Below are 27429 nucleotides of genomic sequence, written 5' to 3'. Positions count from 1 at the left end.
GATCCCAAAGGCTCTAATTCTTCTTTATCCCTTATGCCTTTACAGCTTAGCTGCAACTAGAGCCCAAGATAAGAAACAGAAAAGGAGAGAACAGTGAAGAGTGAAGTTTTAGAATTTTAGTTGCTGCAGTAATCAGCCCACCGCGTGTCCCCTTTTAATACTCACGACCGATCCTTTCAGTCGAATCCCGTTGTCTCCAGCTTCCCACTGGTTCCTGAAGAAAAAACAGCCTTGTCCCTTTAAACGTTGCTTCGTCCTGGGGGTCCCGCTTGGACTCTCAATTACTACCAAGCGCCTCGGGTCCTGAGGTTGGTTTACCCCCCTGCAAAAGAGGCAAGGGCGCGCTGGGCTCCCCTTCCTCAGTGAACCCGGAGCTCAAGGCAAAACTGGGTCCCCGAAGTGGTCGCCAAACTGTTGTAAAAATTTGCAGAGCTACACGGTCCTAGAATTAAGTGGATCCTTGACCCAGGAAGAGTCCAAGTATCCTGGCAGGCAGACGAAGTTTGAGCGTCTCCTGCCTACCAAATAACAGAGGCCAAACCAGGACGTACGAAGCAAGGTACTTTATTAATTAAATAATAAAGCTATTGCAATAGCGATCCGTCCACACAAGCAAGTTGAAGTGAAGGGACCCCGAACAAAGGAAGCTTCACAAATTTATAGGTTTCATTTCCAATAGTACAGAATTGCATAAAAGGTGGGGAAATGGGTTCTGGGAGGGGGTAATCGCGAGAGGACAAAGGGGTTGATGGAATTCTTGATGTAAGATATCATGGTGATAGTCCAGGTAATGATTATGCATGTCTCCTTATTGTTTGACAGGAAGACTCTGCGGATGTGGGAAGATTGTTGATAACACCTGTTTATCAAATAAAATTGTTGTTCTCACTGAAAGTGTGTATTTGAGTCGTGCTCTTTTAGACTGGCTAGGTGGCAGTGTGGTATCAAGAAGAAGTGGAAACAGTCCGTAAAATATGTTGTGCCACAGAGGTGCCTATTAACTTGCAACAAAGTTTATACAAATATTCAACGTTTGCAATAGAGAGAAAAGACTACACTTAAAGTTAAAGAAGAAGAAGATATTATACAGTAACTAATAATACACAGAGAGGATACAATTCTAACAGCGGTAAAACGTTCACAGTTCAGAGCGATGTTTGACAGCTTATAACATTTTATCAAGGACAACGAACTAAAAGCTTAGAAGGGTGCATAAGTGGAAACCTTTGCAAATAGTAGAGTCAAACAATTAATTCTTCAGGATGGCAGGATTTTTTAAACAGGTACAATTTGATAGAAAGGTTCAAGGTATCAGTGCAAGGTTATATTATTGCGGTTTCGTAAATAGATACAGTTTCATACAGAGTAGAGAATAGGGAGATGCATCGGGTAACATGATAGAGGACACCATAACATTACTAAAGGAACAACGGAATAGTTTATTAGGGATAAATATATATATCTTAAAAAGGTCCATGGTTCAGCTGAATCTGGGTCATGAAAAGTACAAGGGAGGGCACCTCAGGCGGGGATTTGGGAGGGTGGAAGTTCCGAGAATGGGTGATCGTTATCGTTTTTGGTTATCTGGCTGGAGGTGCGATTATGCAAGTTTCCATGTGGGTGTGAGACAGGATTTAGCAATGGGTTATGTAAAAGGGTGCGTGTGTTTTCCAAGAGGTCTGGAGGAACTGTCTGGGTCAGCAGGGGATTAATTTACCTTGATACGGCAGAATAGGCTTCTCTTGACTTTTGAACCATGAAGTCAAGAAAATGGCTTCTCTCTGGCTAAACTGTCCCCTCTCTGTACATTGGTAGTCTCGTAATGCATGGGGGCAAATTCCTCTTACCCTGCCCCTTATAACACCACTTTATGGAGGGGTCTTTGGGTTGGGAAGAAAAGGGCATGCAAACAAACCCCCATTCAGATGTCGCATTCATTAACAGAGCCAGACAGAAATATTTGGACATAAAATAGACATATAATATAAAAACGACAATCTGACCTAGGCAGTAACTTAAGAAAGACTGTTGGAAGATGGATTGATGCTTCTGCATGCAGTGCACTGTGCAAACTATGGAACTCCTTCCCACAGGAGGCAGGGATGAGATGGCTTTCAAAAGGGGGTGAGGCCAATTCATGCAGGAGACAGGTCTGCCTAGGCTCCTTTGTGCCCTTGTCAGCCAGGACAGACTCTGGCGCCTGGATGTCTGCCCAGAAGGGAAAGTGCCCCCCCCTCAGGCTACAGAAAGCTCCTGCCCTCTTCCCTGGTCCCCCACCCGATGCTGACCAGGAGCTTTGGACTACAACTCTGACTGCCCACTGGATTTGGGACCAGTTCCTGAGTCATCACAGAATCATCATATTATTGAATAGAATAAATAATTATTGTTGTTGTAAAATTTAAGCTGGTTCCTATGAACCCAGAGAAATGGATCTTGACCCAGGGAGAGCTCAAGGATCCAGGCAAGCAGACGAATTTAAGCGTCTCCTGCCCACCAAATAACAGAGACCAAACCAGGACGTACGAAGCAAGGCACTTTTATTTTAACTGTTGCAACAGGGTCCTTCCTCTCACACAGGAGAACAAGGAAGGAACCCCAAACAAAGATGTCTTGCCCTTAAAAAGAAATTTGAAATTGGTTTCAGCCCACCCCCCAGAAGCATCATCCATATGTCACAGAAGGGGTGTAGCCCAAGACCCCCCTCCCTAGATTCATCATAGGTACATCATGAAAGGGGAGGTCTGGTGGCAGTAATCTGAGCAGTCTGGACCCTGCCCCCTGCCCCCCAAAACCTAATCAACAAAATTGAGAGATATTTACATTTCCCTGTTTCCCAGCCAAGTTAATCACACCCTTTTGTCTGGCAGTCAGGTATCAGGATGCCAGGGATTATCACTTTAATTCCTGAGACAATGAGAAGGTTCCCCCCACCCCACTTCTTCCTTGCAGAGGAACACCTGGTCAGAGAGAGAGTCAAAATGGTGTCAGAAAGGCCTGTCTTCCTGTGCTGCTTCAGACATGTGCCTGTACATTCATGTACATGTTTTATGAACAATTATTATATATATATAGATATGACCTCAAAATTCTTATAACATTGTTATTATTTTCAAAATAAAAAAATTCCTTCAGTAGCACCTTAAAGACCAACTAAGTTTTTATTTTGGTATGAGCTTTCGTGTGCATGCACACTTCTTAAGATACACTTCAAACAGAAGTGTCAGACCCTTATATATATACAGAGGGTGGTGGGGGTGGGTGGGAATGGGTGATGGGCTGATGGGAGTGGTAAACCTGTAGATGGCTGTTAACGACTGCTGATGTGCTCATACCAAAATAAAAACTTAGATGGTCTTTAAGGTGCTACTGAAGGATTTTTTTTATTTTGCTTCGACTCAGACCAACACGGCTACCTACCTGTTATTATTTTCAATTACCCACCTAAAGTTCACAGGGCAGATGACAACAGAGAAGCACAATATTTTTTTAAAAAAAAACACTTCAAAACAGCCTACAATCATGGGGAAATGGTGGGGAGAAGGGTGAATTGGGTGTGCTCGGCTAGCCAAGGGTTAAAAGGAATGGATGCTGCCTTCCTAGAGAGGACATGTATTAAAGGGGGGGGTGTCAGGTCCTCCAGAGCCAGAGCCCCTCCTTCCCAAGTCTTTTCCTGCAAGCGGAGGGGACTGTTGTCTCTGCATCTTCTGGCATCTGGTGAGTCTCCATCTCCATTCTCTTCTCCTTCGGATGCGCGGAGAGAAACGGGGGGGGGGAGCCTCTCTCTCGGTAGTCGAAATCTCAGGTCCTCCCTTGCAAATTACTTTGAAGCTTCTGCCTCAGGTTGTCATTTTCTTTCGAGATCAAATCAATTTTATTTGGATCCATTGTTGTGGGGCCCCTCAAAGGCGTGGGGTCCCTAAGCCAGTGGCTACTCTAGCGGTTCCTGCCCTGCCCCATCCCTCTCTGCAAAACCTCAGAGGGCTGAGCTCCCAGGAGGTCTGCAAGGGCTGTATCTTTTCTTTGGATCCAAGCACTACTTGCCCCTTGGGGGGAGAGGAAAAGAACATGTCTTAAAAAAAACCCCATTCAGACTGAGGAATTAGCCCCATTGATTAACAGAGGTTGTAGCTGGATGCAAATATACAAAAAGCCTGACCTATGGAATAAAGAAAGGCTGGCCTTCCCTATGTCCTTGGCTGAACTGTGGAACTCCCTCCTGCAGGAGGAAGGGTTGGCCGCCTACCTGGGTGGCTTTAAAGGAGGGTGAGGCCAAGGCGGGGTGGGGGTGGGGGGGCTCCATAGAAAAACCTGAGGACTGCTGGGAGATCCACCGACATTTGCTGCTCCCATTTTTTCTTGCCATTCTGCAGTGGCTGTTTCTTAGCCTCTTCCATGCCCACTGGGATATTCAAATATGGGGATGGGAGGGCAGACACTCTGCACATGCTCAGAGGCACAATGTAGATTAATTGGTGACAGGGGAAGACCACCCATGCGCTTCCATCAAGTTTTGGGAGAGAAGAAAGAACATTCCAAACAGACATAAGCAAAGGTCTGTCTCTTCCTACAGCCTCCCATTTCCTCTCCCTTCAGGAGAGTCGGTGAGAACAAAAGACTCAGTCACCACCCTGCCAAGATGGCGAATTTGCTATTCAGTAGCCTCCCCTGGGATCTAAGGTCACTCACTGGCTGCTAGAGAACAACAACCAGTTAATTATCAACTAGTTAAAGCTCACAGACAGCTCTTCTTGCTTGTCCGAAGTTTCAATGGAATCTTCCAGTTAAACCCTTGCACCAATATTATTTATTATTATTATTATTATTATTATTATTATTATTATTACTTCAATTTACATACCACCATTTATCAAAAGATCTCTGGGTGCTGTACAACATTTTAAAAAATCATAACAGAATATCAATGATAAAAACATAATAAGAACATAGTAAAATGCATACTGACAAATAGCCTAATAATAAAATAGTCGTCATTGTAAGAGTTCTCTTCCCCCGTACTTTTACAGGCCATAGTTTATTTAATAGCCAAAGGTCTGGGTAAAGAGGAATGTTTTTGCCTGGCACCTGAAGATATGTCATGATGGTGCCAGACAAGCCTCTCTGGGGAGAGCATTCCACAGTTAGGGAGCCACCACAGAAAAGGCCTGTTCCCTTCTTGGCAATAGACAGACATTCCCATTTCAGTGTGAATTAAATCAATTGTGCTTAACATCGCCATCAAAGGAATCCAAGGCAGGAGAGGCCCTGCTAGAAAGGAAGCCCATGTGGTGGTGTGGAAAGCAGTGGCATAGTGGAGGGGGCCAGGGGGACCATGGCCTGCAGAATCTGGAGAGGGGGGAAACCAGGCGTTCCCCAACCAAGGAATTGGCACTAGGATGCCCTCTTGGCCCCAAGTGGAGCCTCCAGAGGGGAGCCATTGAGGCTCCCAGCCTGTCTGTGTGTGTGTTCAAATGCACGTGGGGTGTGTGGGGCAAACTGGGTGTTTGACCTGGGTGAAATAAAACCTAGTTTTGATCCTGTCTCGAAGAAAAAGCAGATATGGAAATGCTACGAATAGAGAGAGAAGCAAGCCCATAATCTGGCTACTGCATTTTGAACCAGTTTCCAAGTTGTCTTCAAGGGCAGCCCCGTTGCTCGGTCCCTGCTCCTGCCCACCTAGCAGTTCGAAAGCACGTCCAAGTGCAAGTAGATAAATAGGGACCGCTCCGGCGGGAAGGTAAACGGTGTTTCTGTGCGCTGCTCTGGTTCGCCAGAAGCGGCTTAGCCATGCTGGCCACATGACCCAGAAGCTGTCGGCGGACAAACGCCGGCTCCCTTGGCCTATAGAGCGAGATGACCACCGCAACCCCCGAGTCGTCCGCGAATGGACCTAACAGTCAGGGGTCCCTTTACCTTTACCTTACCCCAAGCATATATGGCTGGGGGGGGGGGAAAGGTTTTTTGTTGTTGGTGTTGTTGTTGTTAACCTTAAAAACAGCTTTAAAAAAGCTTCACAATCACAGAAAGAAGGTGAATCCTGTTCTGCTTGCTTTTAAATGCTGCGCTTTGGCTTTGTCCACATGGCCCTCAAGGAGTTGGACAGATCAGGATCTGGCCCTCAGAATAAAGAAAAGGGGACCCCATCCCAGGAGTCTTTCTTGAGAAGGTTGGAGGTTCCAAGTGCTAGAAAATGAGACAGAAGGAGGGGAAAAAATATGCCATGGAGTCAGAGTGGGAGGGAGAGAAACTCTTGAGAATCCCTTGGTTAGCACCCCCACTTTAGCCCAGTGTCCACATTATACTTGGTCCAAATGACTCACTCATCACTCATAGTTCTGACTTCCTTCCTTGACTGAAAACACTGCAAGGTACAGTAGAAGCAATCAGGCTGCTTCAACTCACAGAAGCAGTTCTATTGCCTGCACATTTTTTATGGTCATTTTCCTTATAGGAGGGCTAGCGGATTACTTCCCCTTCCTTTCCTTATTAAAGAAAGCTGTGGTGCGATCCAGTCCTGGTTCCTAGCAAAACTCATCCACGCTTGCTCAGGAAACCTTTCTCTTCTCCTAAGTATGTGTCAATTTTATAATGGAACAATATATTTGCTTTTTAGAAGTTGCTGGCAGCTGTAATTCAGACAATTAGACAGAACATGATGAAAGGAAAAACAGATTCCTTGAGATCTCTGGAAGACTTCCTGGGAGCAGAGTTGGATAAGCAAAATTCAGCTGGTCCTGAAGCAGGAGTAGCCCATGCCATTGGCACTGGGAGCAGTGGGGGATTCTGGGAAAACTCTGTGCAGCAGGTCCTAGGAGAGGAGGACACCCTCCGCTCAGATGTGCATAGCCAACAGTTCAGACATCTCTGCAACCAGGAGGCCAAAGGACCCCGAGAGGTTTGCAGCCGGTTCTACCTCCTTGACCGTCAGTGGCTGAAGCCAGAAAGACACACAAAAGCTCAGATGCTGGACCTGGTGATCTTGGAGCAGTTCCTGGCTGTCCTTCCCCCGGAGATGGAGAGCTGGGTGAGGGAATGCGGAGCGGAGACCAGTTCCCAGGCAGTGGCCCTGGCCGAAGGTTTTCTCCTGAGTCAGGCAGAGGAGAGGAAGCAGGTGAGAGAGACTTTCCTCTGGATACTCCCAAGGGGCTCCAAACAGGAGGGAGAGTCTCCTAAAATCATCTACTAATGTCCCCTCCTTTTTTGGAAAGCATCCAAGGAATGATATATGATACCCCCAGATTTTATCTGCCATTCGCTTTCTGATCCTTCTCCCCATTCTCTGTTTGGAATCCCTGTTTTTCTTTCAGGGAAAGGATCTTTTTGCAGAAATGTGCCCTGATTTGTCTGAGGCAGAGAGGACTTCACTGGACGCCAGAGAGAGGCTTCTGGGTAAGGAGGAAGGAGTTTCTTCTTCATTTGGTCACATGCTGTGGATTTAGAAACTAATCTGTAGATTCTTCTCATCTCTTGGGGGAAGACACTTGGAGGTGAGATGTGTCTTTGCACAATGAAAATATGAGACTGGTACAAACATCAGCAGGGGAGAATCTTTCTAAGGCCTAGATAAGCACTCCTTCACCCCTGAGAGCAGCAGGCACTCATGGAATAAACTTAACTTTGTCTCTTGCAGGTGACAAAACGATGCCGGCAAGACCTCCTCATCCATCTTTTTATGATGGTGGAGGAGAATCAGTGGCTGTGGAACAAGATCAGGTAGGGGGAAGGAGGCCGAGGGAGGAGTGGGGTAGCTAGGGTGTCTCTGGTTCCAAACAAGTCTCTCTCCTCTAGGCTTGTGTCAACAAAGTTGTATTACTGGGAAATGAGGGAGGAAGTGATCATGTCCTCCTGGGTTTCATGATTCAGAGGCAACCGAAAATGGAGTGCAGTCAGTCATGCACTCTGGCCAATTCCAAAAAGCTTCAGAGGCTTCTGGGTGAGATGCCATGGTCACAAATACTCCCAAGAGAAGGGTTTCCAAGGTGGCTGGGAGTTTCTTAAAGCGGAAATGTTGAAGGCATAATACAGACAAGCCCAACAAAAAAGAAAAGTGGGAGGCATCTAGAGAAATTGGTGTGGTTGCCTAAGGAGCTTACAGATGAGCTGAAAAGTAAGAAGGGCACAAAGGAGGAGTAGACAAGAGGAGGCAACAGCTGTGGGGAGAAGGTCTGGTGGGCCAAAGCTCAGGTTTGCAAGAGAGGTTCAAAATAATTTTTAAAAGTTTTATTTGGCTATGTTTGAAGCCAGGGGAAGAACAAGAAAATAGTAGTTCCCCTGCATAGAAAATACGGAGAAATGTTTTTGGGTGACAGACAAAAGACAGAACTGCAGCAAAATCAGCTAATGCTATTCTAGGCTGCGTTAACAACAGAAATCTAGAAGAGGTTTCTGACAGTAAGATGTTGGACAGTTGAACTGACCCCCCTTGGAAGGTTGTGAACTCTCCTTCATTGCAGAGGTTGGGTGGTCCTTGGTCAGGGGTCCTCTAGTTGAGAGTCCTGCATTGCAGGATTTTGATGATCTGACTCTCAGGGTCTCTTCCAGTTCTTCCAGCTCAAGAATTCTATTATTTTATCAGTGATCAGGATTCACCTTACCAGCCCCATCAGCTGCACAGCAGGGCTTTCTCCCCCTAACCCCACCCCCAATAGCAGACAAAGAGAGGAGGGAAGGACTCTTCCGTCTGGCAAATGGAAAGCTTGAGCAGACAATATTGGCGTTCCATCCATTTGCACAAAGATTGATAACTAGCATTAAAATACACAATAAAAGAATTCCATTAAGATGTTAAGATACAGGTGAAACTCAGAAAATTAGAATATCGTCGAAAAGTGCATTTATTTCAGTAAGGCAACTTTAAAGATGAAACCAATTTATGAGATAGATGCATGACATGCAAAGCAAGATATGTCAAGCCTTTATTTGTTGTAATTGCAATTATTTGTCATTAGGCGGGTCAATTATAAATGGAATGTAATTAATGAAATGTAATACCGATGTTTATTTTTGTATTATTGCAACTACTTGTTTCATTACTGTGGAATTTCCAAAAGAAAGCATTTGTAAAAATTAAAAGAAAAATAATAATAAGTTACAATACTGAAATAAATGCACTTTTTTTTAAAAAATTTTTTTTATTAATTTTCCAATTAAAACACAATTATTTCACATATTTCCAATATTCCAAATTATACAAATACATATCAATTAAACCAAATAATATGCCAAATCATAAAAAAATGAGTTCCCAATGCTTCAAAGTCTGGGGGTCATAGATAACTGTCTGCGCTGCCGTCTTTGTTCTAATGTCCAAATCTTAAAAAAAAAAGTCACTCAAGGTCTATCTTTTCCAACATTCCCTCTAGATGTTTTCTTTCTTTCAATTTTGCCACAGCTGCTGAGATAAGCATCAAACAAGATTCAACACATGTTCGTTCTCCTGTGCGAATTTTATCCAGACCAGCCTCCCCATAAATCTCTCATTATCTGGAGTGCCTCTCCTGCTGCGTCGGTCGTCCAGCACAAACAAGCACAGCAAGCGCCATCTCGCATGACTCAGATCTTTTTCCTTCTTCTCCAACTCTCAAACTGTCCAATTATCACAAAATTACAGCTTTTCCAGGCAAGGCACAACTAGGTCAGATTATGCACAAACTCTTAGCAGATTTATGGTTCTCCTTGCCCTTTAGCTGCTCTTTGCTTCAGACCACTGTTCAAATTCAATGTGCGTCACACCTCGTAAATCCACCCGACAGCTCCAGGCACACTCCAGCGACATGTCCAATTGGGGAGGTTTTTTCACTCACAGCTTTACGCAAGCAGCTTCTAAAAACATACTAAATAGCAGTTCTCTACTTATATAAAGTCCGATGATCACACAGTTCGTTTCCATTTCTCATTTGTTCAAAATACCAGGGCAGAGCGTCCGGGAAGGTGTTAAGTGTTAAGTACCTCTTAAAGTAAAAGAATAAAAAGTTCACTTCCCTTTTCGTTCTGTCCCAATCAATCTTTCTTCATGATGAAATACTCCCTCAACTCCTCGCGCTCAGCAGCTGAAAATTCCTTGGCAGTATCTTCTCCCCCTTCTTTTGAAGCACGTCCATGAATTTAATTCCAATTATCCTCTTTAATCATGGAGATGTCGCTCGCACAGGGTGGCCTCCGGGAGTTCCAGCCCCCATGGGTGCTTTTGGCCCAGGCCCCCCCACCCCTCAAAGAATCGGGGTGGGTTAAGGGGCATCCGCGGGCCAGCGGCCCCCCCGTCAAGACCGGGGTGGGGTGGGGAGACTGCTATTACTCCCCTAGCAGCCGCCAAATTCCCCATGAAGGTCGGCGAGATGGAACAGGGGTCAGCCATTTCCCTCACAAGCGAAACCGGAACTCGAAATAAATGCACTTTTTGACGATATTCTAATTTTCCGAGTTTCACCTGTAAGTATCCATAATTAAAATGGAAACAATCCCATTAAACAATCCCATGAAAACAACAGAGCAATTAACAGATAGAAAACAACAGCACAATATGTAGTACAGTACTTCATTTTCTACTGTCTAAGAGGAGGACCTTTTCCTTTTAGGGTTCGTTGTGCTTTGAAGATGTCGCTGTTCATTTCACAGACGAGGAATGGGCATTGCTAGACCCTGACCAGAGAGCTCTGCATCAGGAAGTCATGGAGGAGAATCGTGGGATCGTGGCCTCTCTCGGTAAGGTTCCCTGTTGGATCATTACTGTATATCTGTTTTGAAATTCCATATGTAATGCAGTCCTAAGATTTTGATTAACTGCACCACCTACAGCATCTGAAGTCCTAATACCCCCACAGGCCACCTTGAATGGAGGGACTATTGACTGTTTTGTCTGTGAAAATTCTTTGTCCAGTTCTGCCTTTCTTTAGAATGATCTGGCTGGCCTGAACTGCCCTGTCCTTTTCAAATGTTGGCTTCAGAGTGGTTAGGGAAGTGGAGGGAGCTTCTGTCAGGCTTTGTGGTCAATTTTTGGTTGACCAAAGAGACTACTGACCTTGGAGATGGAGCGGATTCCATGATTGGACAAAACAAAATCCATTCCAGAGGAAAGCCAGGCTTTTCAAATCTCAGATTCCCATAAATACATCCATGAATGCTCATCAACAAAGGATATGAACCCTGTAGTAGGACCGCCCATGTAAGATATTTTAGTTCTTCCTCTATCACAAGCATTAATCAACATTCTTCAATAATTTGGAGCTACATTTCTTCCGGAGGCTCTAATCTGTTTCTCTTTTCATCGCAGGTGGTGATGAATTGGAAATGAACAAGGGAGACTACGACAAAATCCGCACAGTGGAGAAACCACATAAATTTTTGGAGTGTGGAGAGAGCTTCAATCAGAGCAGCCATCTCACTTCTTATCAAGGAATTCATACAAAGAAGAAACCTTATCAGTGCTTGGAATGTGAGAAGAGCTTCAAACATAGCTCCCATCTCACTTCCCATCAGAGAATTCATGCAGCGGAGAAACCCTATCAATGCTTGGAATGTGGAAAGAGCTTCAATCAAAAAGGCAATCTCACTTCCCATCAAAGAATCCATACAGGGGAGAAACCCTATCAATGCTTGGAATGTGGAAGCAGCTTCCGTCAGAAGACTGATCTCACTTCCCATCAAAGAATTCATACAGGGGAGAAACCCTATCAGTGTTTGGAATGTGGGAAGAGCTTCAGGCACAAGGTTAATCTCACTTCCCATCAAAGAATTCATACAAGGGAGAAACCATATCAATGCTTGGTATGTGGGAAGAGCTTCAGTCAAAAGGGCAGTCTCAATCTCCATAAAAAAACTCATACAGGCGAGAAAATACATCAATGCCTGGAATGTGGAAAGAGCTTCATTCGGAAGGAAACACTCACTTTCCATCAAAGAATTCATACAGGGGAGAAACCATATCAGTGTTTCGAATGTGGAAAGAGATTCAGTCAGAGCGGACTTCTCACTTCTCATCAAAGAGTTCATACTGGGGAGAAACCTTATAAATGCTTAGAATGTGGAAAGGGATTCAGTCAAAAGGTCAATCTCACTTCCCATCATAGAATTCATACAGGGGAGAAACCGTATCAGTGCTTGGAATGCGGAAAGAGCTTCCGGCACAGGGTTAATCTGACTTCCCATCAAAGAATTCATACAGGGGAGAAACCCTATAAGTGCTCGGAATGTGGAAAGAGCTTCAGTCAAAAGGGCAATCTCACTTTCCATCAAAGAATCCATACAGGGGAGAAACTTTACCAGTGTTTGGAATGTGGAAAGAGCTTCAGTCAGAGTGGCCTTCTTGATTCCCATCAAAGAAGTCATACAGGGGAGAAGCCCTATCAATGCTTGGAATGTGGAAAGAGCTTCAGTCACAGGGCCAATTTCACTTCCCATCAAAGAATTCATACGGGCGAGAAACCATATCAGTGCTTGGAATGTGGAAAGAGTTTCACTCAGAAGGGAGGTCTCACTTCCCATCAAAGAATTCATACAGGGGAGAAACCATTTCAGTGCTTGGAATGTGGGAAAAGCTTCACACAGAAGGTCAATCTTTCCATCCATGAAATAATTCATACAGGGGAGAAACCTTTTCATTGTTTTGAATGTGGGAAGAGCTTCAGTCAGAGAAACAGTCTTATTTATCACCAAAGAATTCATGGAGGCGGAAAACTCTATCAGTGCTTGAAATGTGGGAAGAGCTTCAGTCAGAAGAACAGTCTCACTTCCCATCAAAGAGTTCATACAGGAGAAAAACCCTACCAATGTTTGGAATGTGGAAAGAGCTTCAGTCACAGTGCTACTCTCACGTCACATCACAGAATTCATACAGGAGAGAAACCATATCAGTGCTTGGAATGCGGAAAGAGCTTCACTCAGAGGGGCCATCTCACTTTCCATCAAAGAATTCATACAGGGGAGAAACCATACCAGTGTACGGAATGTGGGAAGAGCTTCAGGGACAGTCGCGCTCTTACTTCCCATCACAGAATTCATACAGGGGAGAAACCATATCCGTGCTTGGAATGTGGAAAGAGTTTTAGTGAGAGTGCCATTCTCATCTCTCATCAAACAATTCATACAGGGGGGGAAGCATATCAGTGCTTGGAATGTGGAAAGAACTTCAGTAAGAAGAGTAATCTTATCGCTCATCAAAGAATTCATACAGGGGAGAAACCCTATCAGTGCTTGGAATGTGGAAAGAGCTTCAGTCAGAATGGATCTCTCACTTCCCACCAAAGAATTCATAAAGGGGAGAAACCGTATCAGTGCTTGGAATGTGGGAGGAACTTCAGTCAAAAGGGAAGTCTCACTTCCCATCAAAGAATTCACACAAGAGAGAAACCATATCTGTGCTTGGAATTTGGAAAGGACTTCAGACCGAGTTCCCATTTCAATTCCCATCAAAGCACTGACAGTGGGGAGAAACCATAGAGTTACGGAATCATAGTGTGGGAATAGACCTATGGTATGACAGATAGCCATCCAACCTCTGCTTTAAAGGTTCCAAGGAAGGGGAGGTCTATAAACCTCTGGAGCAGTCCATGCTGCTGTCAAAGAACTCTTTATAATCAGAAAGTTATTCCTGACGTTTTGTCAAAGTCTCCTTTCTTAAAGCTTGAAGCCACTGGATTGAGTCCTACCTGTTGCAACTGCAAGCAAACAAATAAACAGTGGTCTCTGGCCACTATTCTCCATTCATTGAGAGGTGGAATTAATGTTAGAACCATTCTTAGTGAAGCCGATTGTCACATACACAAGAAGAAGACCTGACCACAAGACTGGCAAGAACCAGTTCAAGAGGAACCTCGTGGTGAACTGCCCCGTGAAAAGCACTCCCTGTGAGGTCTAAGGAGGGTTCTGACACATACAGCAAATGTACCTTGAGTAAGCTGTTTTTCATGGACTGTGGTTAAATAAGGGATGGGGAAGGGTTGGTTTGCCAGAAGGTGCTTGGGAGGAGGAGGAACAGCTAATAGGACGTCCATTTCCTTATATACAACTTGCCCCAATGGAAATGCTCTCGCATTCTTGAATAAAGTCTGGCTGATGGAGAATCTGATGTGAGCTTCTCTACTTGAACCTCCAACGGGAATCTCCCCCAATGGGATTCCAAGGGATTCCAAGGGGAATCCCCCCCCAATGGAAACATGCCCCTTTGAACATGAGAAGAGTTCTGCAGCTGGATCAGGCCAAAGGCCCACCTAGTGCATCATCCTGTCTTTGGATCCAGATGCCATTGAGAAAGCCCAGAAACACAACCTGAGAGCAACAACACTTCCCCCCTCACCTGTGATTCCGGTGCCGCTGGCAAAGCGCTACGTAGTGCGCATGTGGGGTGTCACTATGTACGATGCATGCGTTGTACGTAGCGACGCCCCACATGCGCACTACGTAGCGATGTCCCACCCCCAGGTGCATGTCATGTTTGCCGCTCCAGGTGCCTGAGCATCTTCCGCCGCCACGGACTCTGCTTAAATAAGGGATGGGGAAGGGTTGGTTTTGAGGATGTCACCCACTGGGAACAGTCAAGTACAACATTCCTTGTTTTGCTAGAGTGGACATGCAAGGGAATGTTTGTTCCAGTCAGTCGAAACTTCCTGTTCCTCCTGGCCTGGAGCACCCTTCCTTGCATGTGACTATTAGGTGGGCGTGACCTTTCCAGATCTGGTAAATGGCCAAATCCTGCATCACCTGGACTGTACTGCTGGCTGCCACAGCAGTTCCCCAGGTTGTCTCCCATATGGGGTAAACCTATTTGTACATGTTTGTAACTTTAAGCCTTAAGCCTGCCTTCAGGGATCACACTGTGCTCTGCCTGACTACTTTTTGATACTTATGAATAAGACCATGGTATCTGTATTCTTTTAGGAGGGATTCAAAAGGGGTCTTACCAGGAATATTAGAACATTTATCAATCTGGACAAGCCAGATTGAATTGCTTATTGTCTTAAGAAACTCACATGAGTTTGCAACCAGCTTTCTGCTGCGTAAGAAGGGGAACGCACTCTGCTAAGCGAAGAAACTTGCTAGCGCAATTTAGGAAGGATATTAATAAACAATATATCCTCTCCTGCCACCCTCCAACATTCCCACAGGTTTGCCAGAAGGTGTTTGGGTAGAGGATGAAAAGCTAATAGGACGGCCATTTGCATATATATGACTTGCCCCAATGGAAATGCTCTTGCATTCCTGAATAAAGTCTCACTGATGGGGAATCTGGCATGATATTCTCTACTTCAACCTCCAAGGGGAATCTCTCCCCCCCACCCCCATGGAAACATGCCCCATTGTTCCTGAGAAGAGTTCTGCAGCTGGATCAGGCAAGAGGCCCAACTAGTGTGTCATCCTGTCTTTGCAACCAGATGTCCATTGAGGAAGCCCAGAAACACACCTGAGAGCAACAACACCCTTCTCTCTCCACCTGCAATTCCTGGCAAAGGATATTCAGAAGCACACTGCTTTCCCCAGTGATGGGTAGAACATGGCCTTATCCCCTAGAACAGTGGTTCCCAATTAGCTAATTGCTGAGGACCCCCTATTTTTCAAAAGCTAAGCCACAGATCCCCTACTTTTGAAAATGTTGATAACTCTATGGTGGTTATCTCTGCAGTGCAATTTTATGAACAAAACTAGCTGGCCCTGCCACGCATTGCTGTGGGTTATTTGTGTGATTTCCCCTACCCTGTGCCAATCCATGACGTATCCCTGTGATTCCCCCACTCCTCCCCTCATTCCCCTTCCTCATCCTTGTGAATCCCCTAACTCTGTTCTGATCCATGACCTATTATGTTCCCTCTTTTCCTCCCACCCCGGCCTATCCCTGTGATGTCCCCCCTCTCCTCCCCCTAACCCCCCCACTTACCCCTGTGTTTTCCCTCCTCTCCTCCATCCAACCCCCCCCCCCGGGTTATCCCTGTGACCCTTCATTTTGCACACAATCATTCTCCCAATGCGCGTGTTCTGTAAACTTTTGCCCTGTCCCAACCCTGACTCCCCTACCCACGTGTGTTATGTGAAATAACATTTATTCTACACAAAGGCACGACCCTGTAAAAGGCCCATATGCAGTTGATTCTATGCTGCGGCCTATTCGCCCCCCCCCATCCCCTACCCAGGCAGGCCCCTACATGCTCTCAGCCTAGTCTGCAAAGCCGAGGCGAGATACTGTGGAGAGGGCAGGTTCCATCCCTGTATCTCCCCCCCACCCTGTTCTGACCCCATTACCTATCCCTGCCCCCTATTCGGCCCCCCAGGCAGGCCCCTACCTCCACTTGGAAATGTTGGGCCTTGTTGCTGCAAAAGGCCTGCTTTCAGTTGGTTGCTGTGGAATTTTGTGATGTCATCTGGTGGCGGGGCTTTCGAGGCAGCAGTAGGCGATCTGCCTTTCTATTGGATGCTGATGGAGTCTTCAGAGCTTCTGCTGGTGACGTCTAATTTGGGCGCCACTTTTTTGTGTTTAATCATTATTTTAGGTATGAAAGGTTTGCTATTTTGGGGGGAAATTAATGCCAGATCCCTCACTGATGGGCATGGAACGTTGTGGCCAAATTTGTTACATTACAGTTCAGCGGAGAAAGGCTGTGACCTCTGCGCGCGCAATGCCTACATTTTTATATACTGTATATAGATGTGGGATAGCCTCTAATAAACAAAGGATTTTAGGTATACAGTTGTACCTCAGAAGTTGAACGGAAACTGTTCCAGAAGTTCCTTCAACTTCCGAAATGTTCAGAAACCAAAGCACAGCTTCTGGTTAACTGCAGGAAGTTCCTGCAGCCAACTAGAAGCTGCAGAAGCCCTGTCAGACGTTCGGCTTCCAAAAGAACGTTAAAAAACCAGAACACTACCAGAACACTCACTTCCCGTTTTTGATTGTTTGGGAGCCGAAATGCTCGATTTCCAAGGTGTTCGGGAGCCGAGGTATGACTGTACTAAAAAACAGACTGGGCTGAGTGATATCTGGTTTTCAGCATTGTGATGTATCAGCAGCTAAACGTCATGATATTCCAATATATCAAAACTGGAGATCAGGCGGGGGGCTGAGGGATGGAGCACCCAACAACTGAGGTTTGACTGTAGTCATAATTTTATCTTTTACAATTCCAATTCCAGTTTTGCAATTGTTATGAGGTGCTTTGTAGCACACACCCTGTTTTTGAAACATCTGGCAGCGCCCCACAAACTGACCTGCACAAATTCCAGAAGTGTAGGTGTGCGATGAGTGAATGAAAACAGAAAAGCTTTAAGCTTTATTTCCACAGATTCCATATTTTAAAAGCCCATAGGACTTACTGTGTTTTGGAGGGTTTCCATTGCATAAAATCCATTTTAGGGAGTGCTGCCAAATATGGGATTTTCACTGGAAACCCCCACAATATGACTACAGAGTGAAAGGGACTATGTTGGGCCTTGAGAAGATTCCTAGGACCTGTTTGAGGACCAATTACTCAGGGGGGGGGGGCTACAAAACGAATACAAAACCCTAGGAAAGGGCTTGTTCGGCGCAGGTGTTACTGGTGAAAGTGGTATTTCACCAAGAAAGTGTATTACGTTGGGATAACGGAGCTAAGTGGAAGCATCCTCTGTAAATAAGTGCCTCTGGATACAGTACTTCGTTTCCATTTAACGGAGTCCGGATTAACCTGTTGGGCTGCGCTTCAGCTTCCATGGAAATCTCTGGCCATGCTTCCCCGGTACAATACAGAAAGAGTGTAGAATAACTTCCATGTTGTTGTTTAGTCGTTTAGTCGTGTCCGACTCTTCGTGACCCCATGGACCACAGCACGCCAGGCACTCCTGTCTTGCACTGCCTCCCGCAGTTTGGTCAAACTCATGTTCGTAGCTTCGAGAACACTGTCCAACCATCTCGTCCTCTATCGTCCCCTTCTCCTAGTGCCCTCCATCTTTCCCAACATCAAGGTCTTGTCCAAGGATTCTTCTCTTCTCATGAGGTGGCCAAAGTGTTGGAGCCTCAGCTTCACGATCTGTCCTTCCAGTGAGCACTCAGGGCTGATTTCCTTCAGAATGGATAGGTTTGATCTTCTTGCAGTCCATGGGACTCTCAAGAGTCTCCTCCAGCACCATAATTCAAAAGCATCAATTCTTCATGGATCAATGCCTTGTCGTGGCGAAGGGGCTTGAATAACTCAGAGAAGCTATGAGTTATGCCGTGCAGGGCCACCCAAGATGGACAGGTCATAGTGGAGAGTTTTGACTAAAAGTGATCCACCTGGAGAAGGAACTGGCAAGCCACTCCAGTATCCCTGCCAAGAAAACTCCATGGACAAAGACAACAGAATAACTTCCATACCATACTTAGTTGGTCTTTAAGGTGCTACTGAAGGAATTTTTTTTATTTTGCTTGGACTCAGACCAACACGGCTACCTACCTGTTCCATACCAGAGTACATTAAGCCAGTGTTTCCCAAACTTGGGTCTCCAGCTGTTTTGGGACTACAGTTCCCATCACCACTGACCACTGGTCCTGCTAGCTAGGGATGATGGGAGTTGTAGTCCAAAAACAGCTGGAGACCCAAGTTTGGGAAACACTGTATTAGGCCATTGTGCTTAAAAGCGCGTGCCTGGGGCTATTGCCGGGGCTCGTCGGGAGGGTGAGTGGCGGGTGCGCGCGCGAGGGGCTGCGGAATGAGCCGGGGGAGGGGTGGGTGGGCTGCCTGCCTGCCTGCCTTCCTCCTCTCCTTGCTATCCTCTCGACTAAGAGGAGGAGGATGGCCGGGCGCGGCGGGTGCAGGCGCGCTCTGCGTAGGCTAGCAAGCTGTGGCGGATTCTCGGGTTCTGCAATGGGCTTTCCTGCTTCCTGCAGAGCCTTCAACGGGGGGACCCAAGCTGCTTCTCCTGTTTCTGTTTCCAAGGGAGGGAGAAGCTCAGCACGTCTACCAAGAGGGCCCCCCCCCAAATAAACCCTCTCTGGGGGTGCGCAACGCAAACGGCTTCTGCCGGGCTCCTGTTTGGAAAGGGAGAAAGGCGTGAGCTGGGTGCGACCGGCTTGCCAAGGGTTAAACGGAACAGAGCTGGGTTCCTAGAGAGGACAGGCAATGAAAGAGCGGGGGAGGAGGGATCAGGTCCTCCAGAACCAAAGCTCTCTCTCTCCCCCCCCCCCCCGCCAAGTCCCTTCCTGCCAGAGGAGCAGCGCCCTTTCTCTTGGCTTCGCACATTCTGGGATGCGGTGAGTCTGGTGACGTCTCTTCAGCCTTAGGGTTTGCTGGGGGGAGAAGGGGGGTCCCGGGGTTGCATGGCAGGATGCAGGGCAGGGGGATCTTGCTCAGCTCGTGCATGGGGGGGGCGACCCCCAAGTGAGGGAGCAAAGGGACCTGCTCCCTTCCTCTCTGCAAAGCCACGTAGGTGGTACCGGTAGTTCTTGGGTGGTCTGCAATTGTATCCTCCTTTTGGACTCAGGCGCCCCTTTCGGGAGGGAAAAAAAAGAGGTAACAAAGCAATTGGACGTAAAATGTACGCAAAATAATAATAACGAAACCCTGACTTAGGCAGGTGAGGTAGGTAGCCGTGTTGGTCTGACGCAGTCAAAACAAAATTTAAAAAATTCCTTCCAGTGGCTCTTTAAAATGGTCTGATCCTGCCTTGCAGACGCAGGGTGGACAGGGCCTGGGTGCATGTGTTGCCTTTTTCTTTTTCTTTTTAGAATAACTTTTTACAGAATTCAATCAACAAGGATCATAGGAGTGGTAAATGATACAAAGAAATGGACAGAGTCTTCTCCTGTCCTTTGTATATCAGAAAAAGATCACAACATTTTTTTAGGAACACCTACAATGTGTGGCTCATTCTTAGTGGTCGGTATATAGGTTTGGTTCATGAATTGGTTTAAACAGAAAAAGGGGCCGCAGGATAGAGCAGAGTAAACAGAGAACAGCCAACATCGCAGAGACAAGTCAGCAGCCCTAGTGGTTGTGCAAGACTCCCCACCCCCTCTTCTGTCGCCTATGACACCATATAAAGTATTGGGCTCTTGGTGAATGTGGGAATCAGCTTCAAAGTAATTCATGTGTGAATTTAAATTTAGATCAACCAGATTGAGCCAAATGGTGTGTGTGTTCTGGGGGCTCTATTTCTTCAACAGCCCCCCCCAACTTTCCTCAGGTTCTTTTGTTGGGGGACCTAAGTGGAGACCTCCTTGAACTGGGCCCAGAAATGAAGGGACAACCAATGCAGCTGTTTTGAAACAGGAATTAAATTTGTTCTCAAGGGTCGGTGTGGGGATTCAGTGAGGATGGGGTAGACCCATGGATGCCACCTTGAGCTCCCTGGAGAAAAGGGGGAGGGGTAGAAATGCCATAAGTAAAGAGAGGGAATCCAGCCCATAATCTGGCCACTGCATTTTGCACCACTCTATAAATCAGATTCAAGGGTAGCTTCACATAGCGGGCACTGCAATAATCCCATAGGATATATATATATGTTGTTGTTGTTTAGTCGTTTAGTCGTGTCCGACTCTTCGTGACCCCATGGACCAGAGCACGCCAGGCACTCCTGTCTTCTTCTGCCTCCCGCAGTTTGGTCAAACTCATGTTTGTAGCTTCGAGAACACTGTCCAACCATCTCGTCCTCTGTCGTCCCCTTCTCCTAGTGCCCTCAATCTTTCTAAGGTGCTACTGGAAGGAATTTTTTTATTTGTTTTTACTACGGCAGACCAACACAGCTTCGCACCTGTAACCTACTTACTTTTGACAGCTGTCTTTTAAGCCTTCCCACATGAACTTTGTCCCCTCCCACTTGACCCTACAGCCGGGGCGGGCAGGTTGGGATCAGGATCTGGTCCTCAGAACAAATAAAAAGTGGCCCCACTCAAGGGTAATGTATTGAGAGCGCTGGAGATTCCAAGTGCTAGAAGATGAGACAAATGTGCCCCGAAGTCGGCTTGGGAGGGAGAGCAGCTCTTCAAGACCCCAGGAGTACGAACCCAACTATAGCCAAGTGCCGCTGTCTAAAGCGCTTGCACCTAGAGGACGGAGCAGGCTAGTTTTCTCTTGCTCACAGTGGGAGGACCCGAACTAATGGCTTCAAGTTCTGCATTGCAAGAAGGGAGAGTCTGACTTAATTATCTTGAAGAGTGTTCTGATGCTAAGAGCTGTTTGACAGTGGAAGGGACTCCCTCCGAATGTGGTTTTTAAGCAGTGGTTGGGTGGCCATCTGCCATAGATGAGATTCCTAGATTGCTGGGGTTTGGGCTAGACGACACCCAGAGTTCCTTCCAACTCTACAATTCTATGATTCTTTAAATCAGTCATTGCATTTTTATTTCTATGTTTATTGTTGAAGGCTAAAATAGGCTTCATTAAAATACACAATAAAACAATTCCATTAAGATGTTAAGCATCCATTATTAAAATGTCCAGCAAAACAATCCCATTAAAGGGACACAGCAATTAATAGGTAGAAAAGAAAAGAACAATGTGTTTTCAATAATATTGCCTAAGAGGACCTTTCCCATTTTCTTTCAGGGTCAAGTGTGCTTTGAAGCTGTAGCTGTGCATTTCACGGCAGAGGAGTGGGCATTGCTGGATCCTGACCAGAGAGCTCTGCATAAGGATGTCATGGAGGAGAATCGTGGGATCATGGACTCTCTTGGTAAGGCTCCTTGTTGGATCATAATATACATATAGAAATTCCATAATACTGTATCTCTATGTGACAAACTTCCCAGATTTGGATGAAGCTCAGGTGCCGCCTAGAGAACCTGGGATTCTAACACCCCCACAGCTCACCTTGAATCAAGGGGTATTAACTGTTTGGTCTGTGAATATTCTTCCTCCAGTGATGCCTTTGTAAACCATGATCAGGCTGGTCTGAAGTTCCCAGGCCTTTTAAAATGCAGTCTTCAGATTTGTTAGGGAAGTGGATGTAGATTCTGTCAAGTTCTGTGTTCTTGTTTCTGCTTCTGCTTCTCTCTGTTTTTGGTTGACCAAGGAGGTGACTGACCAAGGTGGAGCAGATTCTATGATTGGCCCAAACAACATTCATCTCAGAAAAGAGCCAGGTTTTTTTGGATCTCATCCTATATAATAAAGTCCCTGTGTCTCTGCGTCCAGATTCCCTGTGTCCCTTTATCCGCGCTAATGCGCATGTGCCCCAGGGAGACAGGGACTGGACGAAGAGGCGGGACGTACACACGTGCGCGTTCTCTCAACCCTCTGGCTCCTGTTCCCCTGCAGCGGCGGACCAAGATGCCGCCATCTTGGTCCGCCGCCTCCGCCTCCTGACAACCCTACCTGGCCCATGGGAGGAGCAGTGGGGCCGCGGCCTTCCCTCCCTTTCTGCGCTCGGCCGCGGGACATGACGGGAGAGCGCTTTGTTTAATTGCGTTCCCGGCGCGCCCCACGGCCGAGCGCAGAAAGGGAGGGAAGGCCGCAGCCCCGTCGCACCTCTAGCGCCCGTTTTCTTAACGGGCTGAATGAGACTAGTGTTCCCATAAATATGTCTCTGTGAAGGTAGTAAGTGCTCACATTTAACTCCCCTTAGTTCTTCCTCTATCACAGGGGTGTCAAACTCAAATTCATCGGGGGCCGCATCAGCAGTTTGGTCACCCTCAAAGGGCCGGTTGTATCTGTAGGACTATGTGTCCACTCTTTATTATCATAAATTATTGTCACTGCATTCAATTATTACTGTTTTTTGTAATAATGTAAGTAATAACTAGCTCTGAAAGCAGAAACATAGCCAGAATAATGGCAAGTAGATATTCAAATGTACAATTATTGTACAATTTATTGAAAAATGATTTTTGGTAACTGCACTGGGTGGTGGAGGCTCGCTAGGGTTTCATGCAGGACCTTTGCAGAGCTACCAGTACCTGGAGATGCTGGGGTCCTTCTGCATGCAGGACAGATGTTCTGCCAGTGAGCCACCACCCTTCACCAAAGGGACTGGCTGAGGTTGACTCACTGAAGCTGCTCTCCTGGTTCCAGGGTTTAAGGGCCAGAAGTATAAAGCAGCATCCTATGTTTCTGAGGAGAGGGAGGGGAGGGGAGGGGAGGGGAGGGGAGGAAGGAAGGAAGGAAGGAAGGAAGGAAAGAGGGAGTGGGAGGGAGAGAGGAAGGAAGGAAGGAAAGAGGGGAGAGAAAGAAGAGTAGGAAATAAGGAAGAGAAGAGGAAAGAAAAAGAAAGAGGGAGAGAAGACGGAAAGGGAGAAAGAAGGAAGGAAGTAGAGGGAAAGAAAGAATAAGAATGAGGGAGAGGAAGAAAGTTGGGAAGGACGGAAGGAAGGAAGGAAGAAAAGAGGGAGCAGGAGGGAGAGAAAGAAGAGTAGGAAAGAAGGAATAAAGAAGGAAAGAAAAAGAAAGAGGGAGAGAAGACAGAGATAAAGAAGGAAGGAAGGAGAGGGAAAGAAAGAAAAAGAACGAGAGAGAGGAAGAAAGAAAGGGAAGGGGGGGTCACCGCCTTGATTCAGTGCCAGAAAAGAGCGCGAAGGGACCCAGGGGCAAAAAGCATTTCCCTGGCCCCAGCTGTTTGTCGGCGCTTTGCTGGCGCGGCGCTTCAGCAGCAAGGTCCCACTGGCTGGGGCGCTCGGCGGGCCACATGATGAGGTCTGGCGGGCCGGATTTGGCCCCCGGGCCTTGTGTTTGACACCCGTGCTCTATCACAAGTGGTCTTTAGCATTGTTCAATAATTGGTGGTCCATTTCTTCCTGAGGCACTAATCTGCTTCTGTCTTTGTTTCAGGTGGTGATGAATTAAAAGAACAAGGGAGGCCACAACAAAACCCACACATTGGAGAAGCCATATCAATTCATACAGGGGATAAACCATATCAGTGCCTGGAATGTGGCAAGAGCTTCAGTGAGAGGCCCCATCTCAGGGCCCATCAAAGAATTCATACAGAGGATAAACCATACAAGTGCCTGGAATGTGGCAAGAGCTTTAGACAGAGCATCCACCTCACTTCCCACCAAAGAATTCATACGGGGGAGAAACCCTATCTGTGCTTGGAATGTGGGAAGAGCTTCCGTCACAGCGCCAACCTCACTTCCCACCAAAGAATTCACACAGGGGAGAAACCCTATCAGTGCTTGGAATGTGGAAAGAACTTCAGTCAGAGAGCCAGTCTCATTTCCCATCAAATAATTCACACAGGGGATAAACCATATCAGTGCCTCGAATGTGGCAAAAACTTCAGTTGGAAAAAAAGTCTCACTTACCATCAAAGAATCCATAGAGGGGAGAAACCTTTTCAGTGCTTGGAATGTGGAAAGAGCTTCCGGTGGAGTGCCCATCTCACTTCCCATCAAAGAAGTCATACAGGGGAGAAACCATAGAAGCATTAAATTGTGGCGTTGAAAGGGGCACTGAGGGGCATCTAGCCCAACCCTGTGCAATGCAGGAGTCTCAGCTAAAGCATCCAACCTCTAGTTGAAACGTCCAATGAAGAAAAGTCCCACCATCTTCTGAGGGAGTCCATCCCACTCTTGAACAGCTTGTACCACCAGAAGGGTCTGCCTGATGTTTAGCTGGAATGTCCTTTCTTGCAGCTGTGCCTCTTGAATACAGTGGGAAGGTGGCGCAGGGGTGGTGCTCTCGATGAAGCCCCTCTCAGTGGCGGCAGAACATTGGGAGACAAACTAGACCTCTGCCTAGGGCATTCTGAAGCATTCAAAGCTCTGCATAAAGACATTCTTACACTATCCCTATAAGGTGGACCAGCAGCATTTCCCCAATACAGTATTGCAGGGAGTTGAGAGAAGAGATGGAGAATGGAGAGGGGTTCGAATCATAGACTCTGCTCTCTGAATTGTGTTGCTTATTGACATCTGTATTGGACACACACAACCGGCATTGGCGGAACCAGTTTGAGTGTTTCATAATTATTGCTTTCTTAAATTGTGATTTCAAAGTGGGGGGGGGTGTTTTGGAGGGGGCATGGAGCTATGTATGCTGCCTTGAGCTGGAAAGGTGGCTGTGACGTTGCTCTAATATGCTGGAGCAGAGGAAAGAGAGTTGCCATAGAATCATAGAGTTGGAAGAGACCCCAAGGGCCATCCAGTCCAACCCCCTGCCGAGCAGGAAACACCATCAAAGCATTCTTGACATATGCCTGTCAAGCCTCTGCTTAAAGACCTCCAAAGGAGGAGACTCCACCACACTCCTTGGCAGCAAATTCCACTGCCGAACAGCTCTTACTATCAGGAAGTTCTTCCTAATGTTTAGGTGGAATCTTCTTTCTTGCAGTTTGAATCCGTTGCTCCGTGTCCGCTTCTCTGGAGCAGCAGAAAACAACCTTTCTCCCTTCTCTATATGGCATCCTTTTATATATTTGAACATGGCTATCATATCACCCCTTAACCTTCTCTTCTCCAGGCTAAACATACCCAGCTCCCTAAGCCATTCCTCATGAAGAATGGGCAGGCTGACCTCTCCCAGCAGGCAGCCTGAGCTGAGGTCCCAAGTTTGTAGCCCTGACTATCCTGGGTGTGTCCCAGGTTCTTTTTCGTTTGGTTTTTAGGGAGGGCTTTTCATGATTCCATTCTTGGCCACACACACACACACTCTTAATTCAAAATCAGGGATGTGGGCTGGAGACACATTTTTTTTATATTTTTATGGTTCTTTAGCTGCATTGCAGTTATACCTATTCCACTTCTCCTGCAAATTGCTCAAAGCAATATTCATGGGTCTCCTTTTACCAGTGTTGATCTCAAGCCTAATAATAATAATAATAATAATAATTAATAATAATAATAATTTATTTATTATTTATACCCCGCCCATCTGGCTGGGTTTCCCCAGCCACTCTGGGCGGCTTCCAACAGAAAAATAAAACACAGCAATCTATTAAACATTAAAAGCCTCCCTGAACAGGGCCGCCTTCAGATGTCTTGGGTGTCATGGGCCCAGCTCTGTGGAACCCCTGCTGTTAGAGATTCAGGGGGCGCCTTCTGTGCTAGCTTTTAAACACCTGCTGCAGGCTATTCAGATGACATCCCTCACAAGGGTCTATTGATGCTTGTGTTTTAGATAGTTCTTTTTTGCTTTTAACCTGTTGTTAATGATGTTTTTGTTTGGTTTTATGTTTTTATATTGCTGTAAACCCCTGGCATATTTTTTTCTGATGCAGCTGTCCATAAATATTAACATACAAGCAAGCAATCCTGGGAGGTACTTTAGACTGAGAGACAGTGACTTTCTGGTCCAAGGTCACACAGTGAGCTTTGTGGGTGAGTGGTGATACACCCCCCCCCAGCTCCCTCTCTGCTTAATATGACGCATAATCACATAATATTTATAATAAATGCATAAATACATATGATGGTTTATGCCGCAAAACTAACAGTGGCAGGGATACCTTTTCGCAATGGCCACTGTGGCATTGAATGCAATACCAAAATAGAGCACAGACTTCAAAACACCCACATGAAATCAAAATGAAATGTTTCAGAAGTTCCTGCAAGGATGGAGCATTGCTCTAAAGACAGTGGCGAGGGGTCCGGGTTCTCCTGCCTCCAGAGAGGAGCCCCTGAACCTGGACTAGACACCCAGCTTCAAAACTGGAATGAAACAACCGGTCACAGAAATCACATCCTGCTTAGATAATGCATTCCAGTTCCTTAGCTCAAGAAATCTGAGGCTGGGGAACCTGGAGAGCTATTGAGGCTTTGTACAACATACATTCAAAGCACATTTCCTCCCCTCCCCCCCCAATACTTGAATTTACTTTAGTTGTTGGCTTTTAAAAAAATGTTCCATTGGTGCAATGAGTTTTTGGGTTTCCTAAATAGGTGCTTCAGTATCAAAGCATAATGTGTATATTTTAAGGTGTCATGTTACAGATTGTTTGTGTTAAAGGGAGCACAGCCAAGAAAAAGAGCGGCAGCCACGCTAAAGCATTTATTTTGTTGCCACAAAGTTGCTAACTTTAAGCAAAGCAAAGAAAAACCAAAATCAAGGGTTAGCTCCGTTTTTAAAAAATTCCCAAAGTTTCCCAGCATACAAATGCAAAAGCATCATGAATGGTGTCAGAGGAAGGAGGTGTGGTGGCAAACGGGAGCCCCCGTCCCCCCGTCCCTCAAGGCACCTAGCAGAGAAAGTATTTACACTTCATTTCGTTCTTTTGTATCGCTTGGCACAGCCGGGCTTGCTGCACCTCGTGAATCTCCACCCTGAGGAGGGTGTTCCTGTACCTGAAAGTCTGCCGAGCTCCTGTCTAGCCCTTGGTAAGGTGTGATCCTGGGGCCACGTTCCCAGGATTGTGACCTCCCCTCCCAGTTCATCTCATGACTCAGCCCGCCTCTGCCTCTGCCTGATCATTTTATTACCGTTGGAACCAAGTAAAAACATTTATTCGGCTGTTTCTAATGAGTTTCTTTGTTTCTTACATTCAAAATAGAGAGGAGAAAGGCTTGAGCTTTGTCGCGTGTCCCTTGGGGACCTCCATAGACAGAAACTCTGAAGTTACATA

General features: G+C 46.3%; 1 protein-coding gene across 1 annotated transcript; it reads left to right on the top strand.

Moving 5' to 3' along the window:
- The first annotated feature begins 3586 nt into the window (after positions 1–3586).
- LOC118078340 (uncharacterized) lies at positions 3587–27318 on the top strand. Its single transcript, XM_088654894.1, has 10 exons — positions 3587–3717; positions 6614–7111; positions 7308–7389; positions 7631–7713; positions 10575–10701; positions 11270–13432; positions 14234–14364; positions 18770–19189; positions 21483–21609; positions 23700–27318. The coding sequence occupies exons 2-10, from the start codon at positions 6653–6655 to the stop codon at positions 24290–24292; spliced, it is 4185 nt and encodes a 1394-aa protein (XP_088511020.1). The 5' UTR covers positions 3587–3717; positions 6614–6652; the 3' UTR covers positions 24293–27318.
- The last annotated feature ends 111 nt before the right edge of the window (positions 27319–27429 follow it).

The sequence above is a fragment of the Zootoca vivipara genome, chromosome 12, assembly GCF_965207765.1.
Source record: "Zootoca vivipara chromosome 12, rZooViv2.hap1.1, whole genome shotgun sequence".
Taxonomy (NCBI): Eukaryota; Metazoa; Chordata; class Lepidosauria; order Squamata; family Lacertidae; genus Zootoca; species Zootoca vivipara.
Note: the sequence above shows the minus strand (reverse complement) of the source record. Positions and strands in the feature narration are given on the sequence as shown.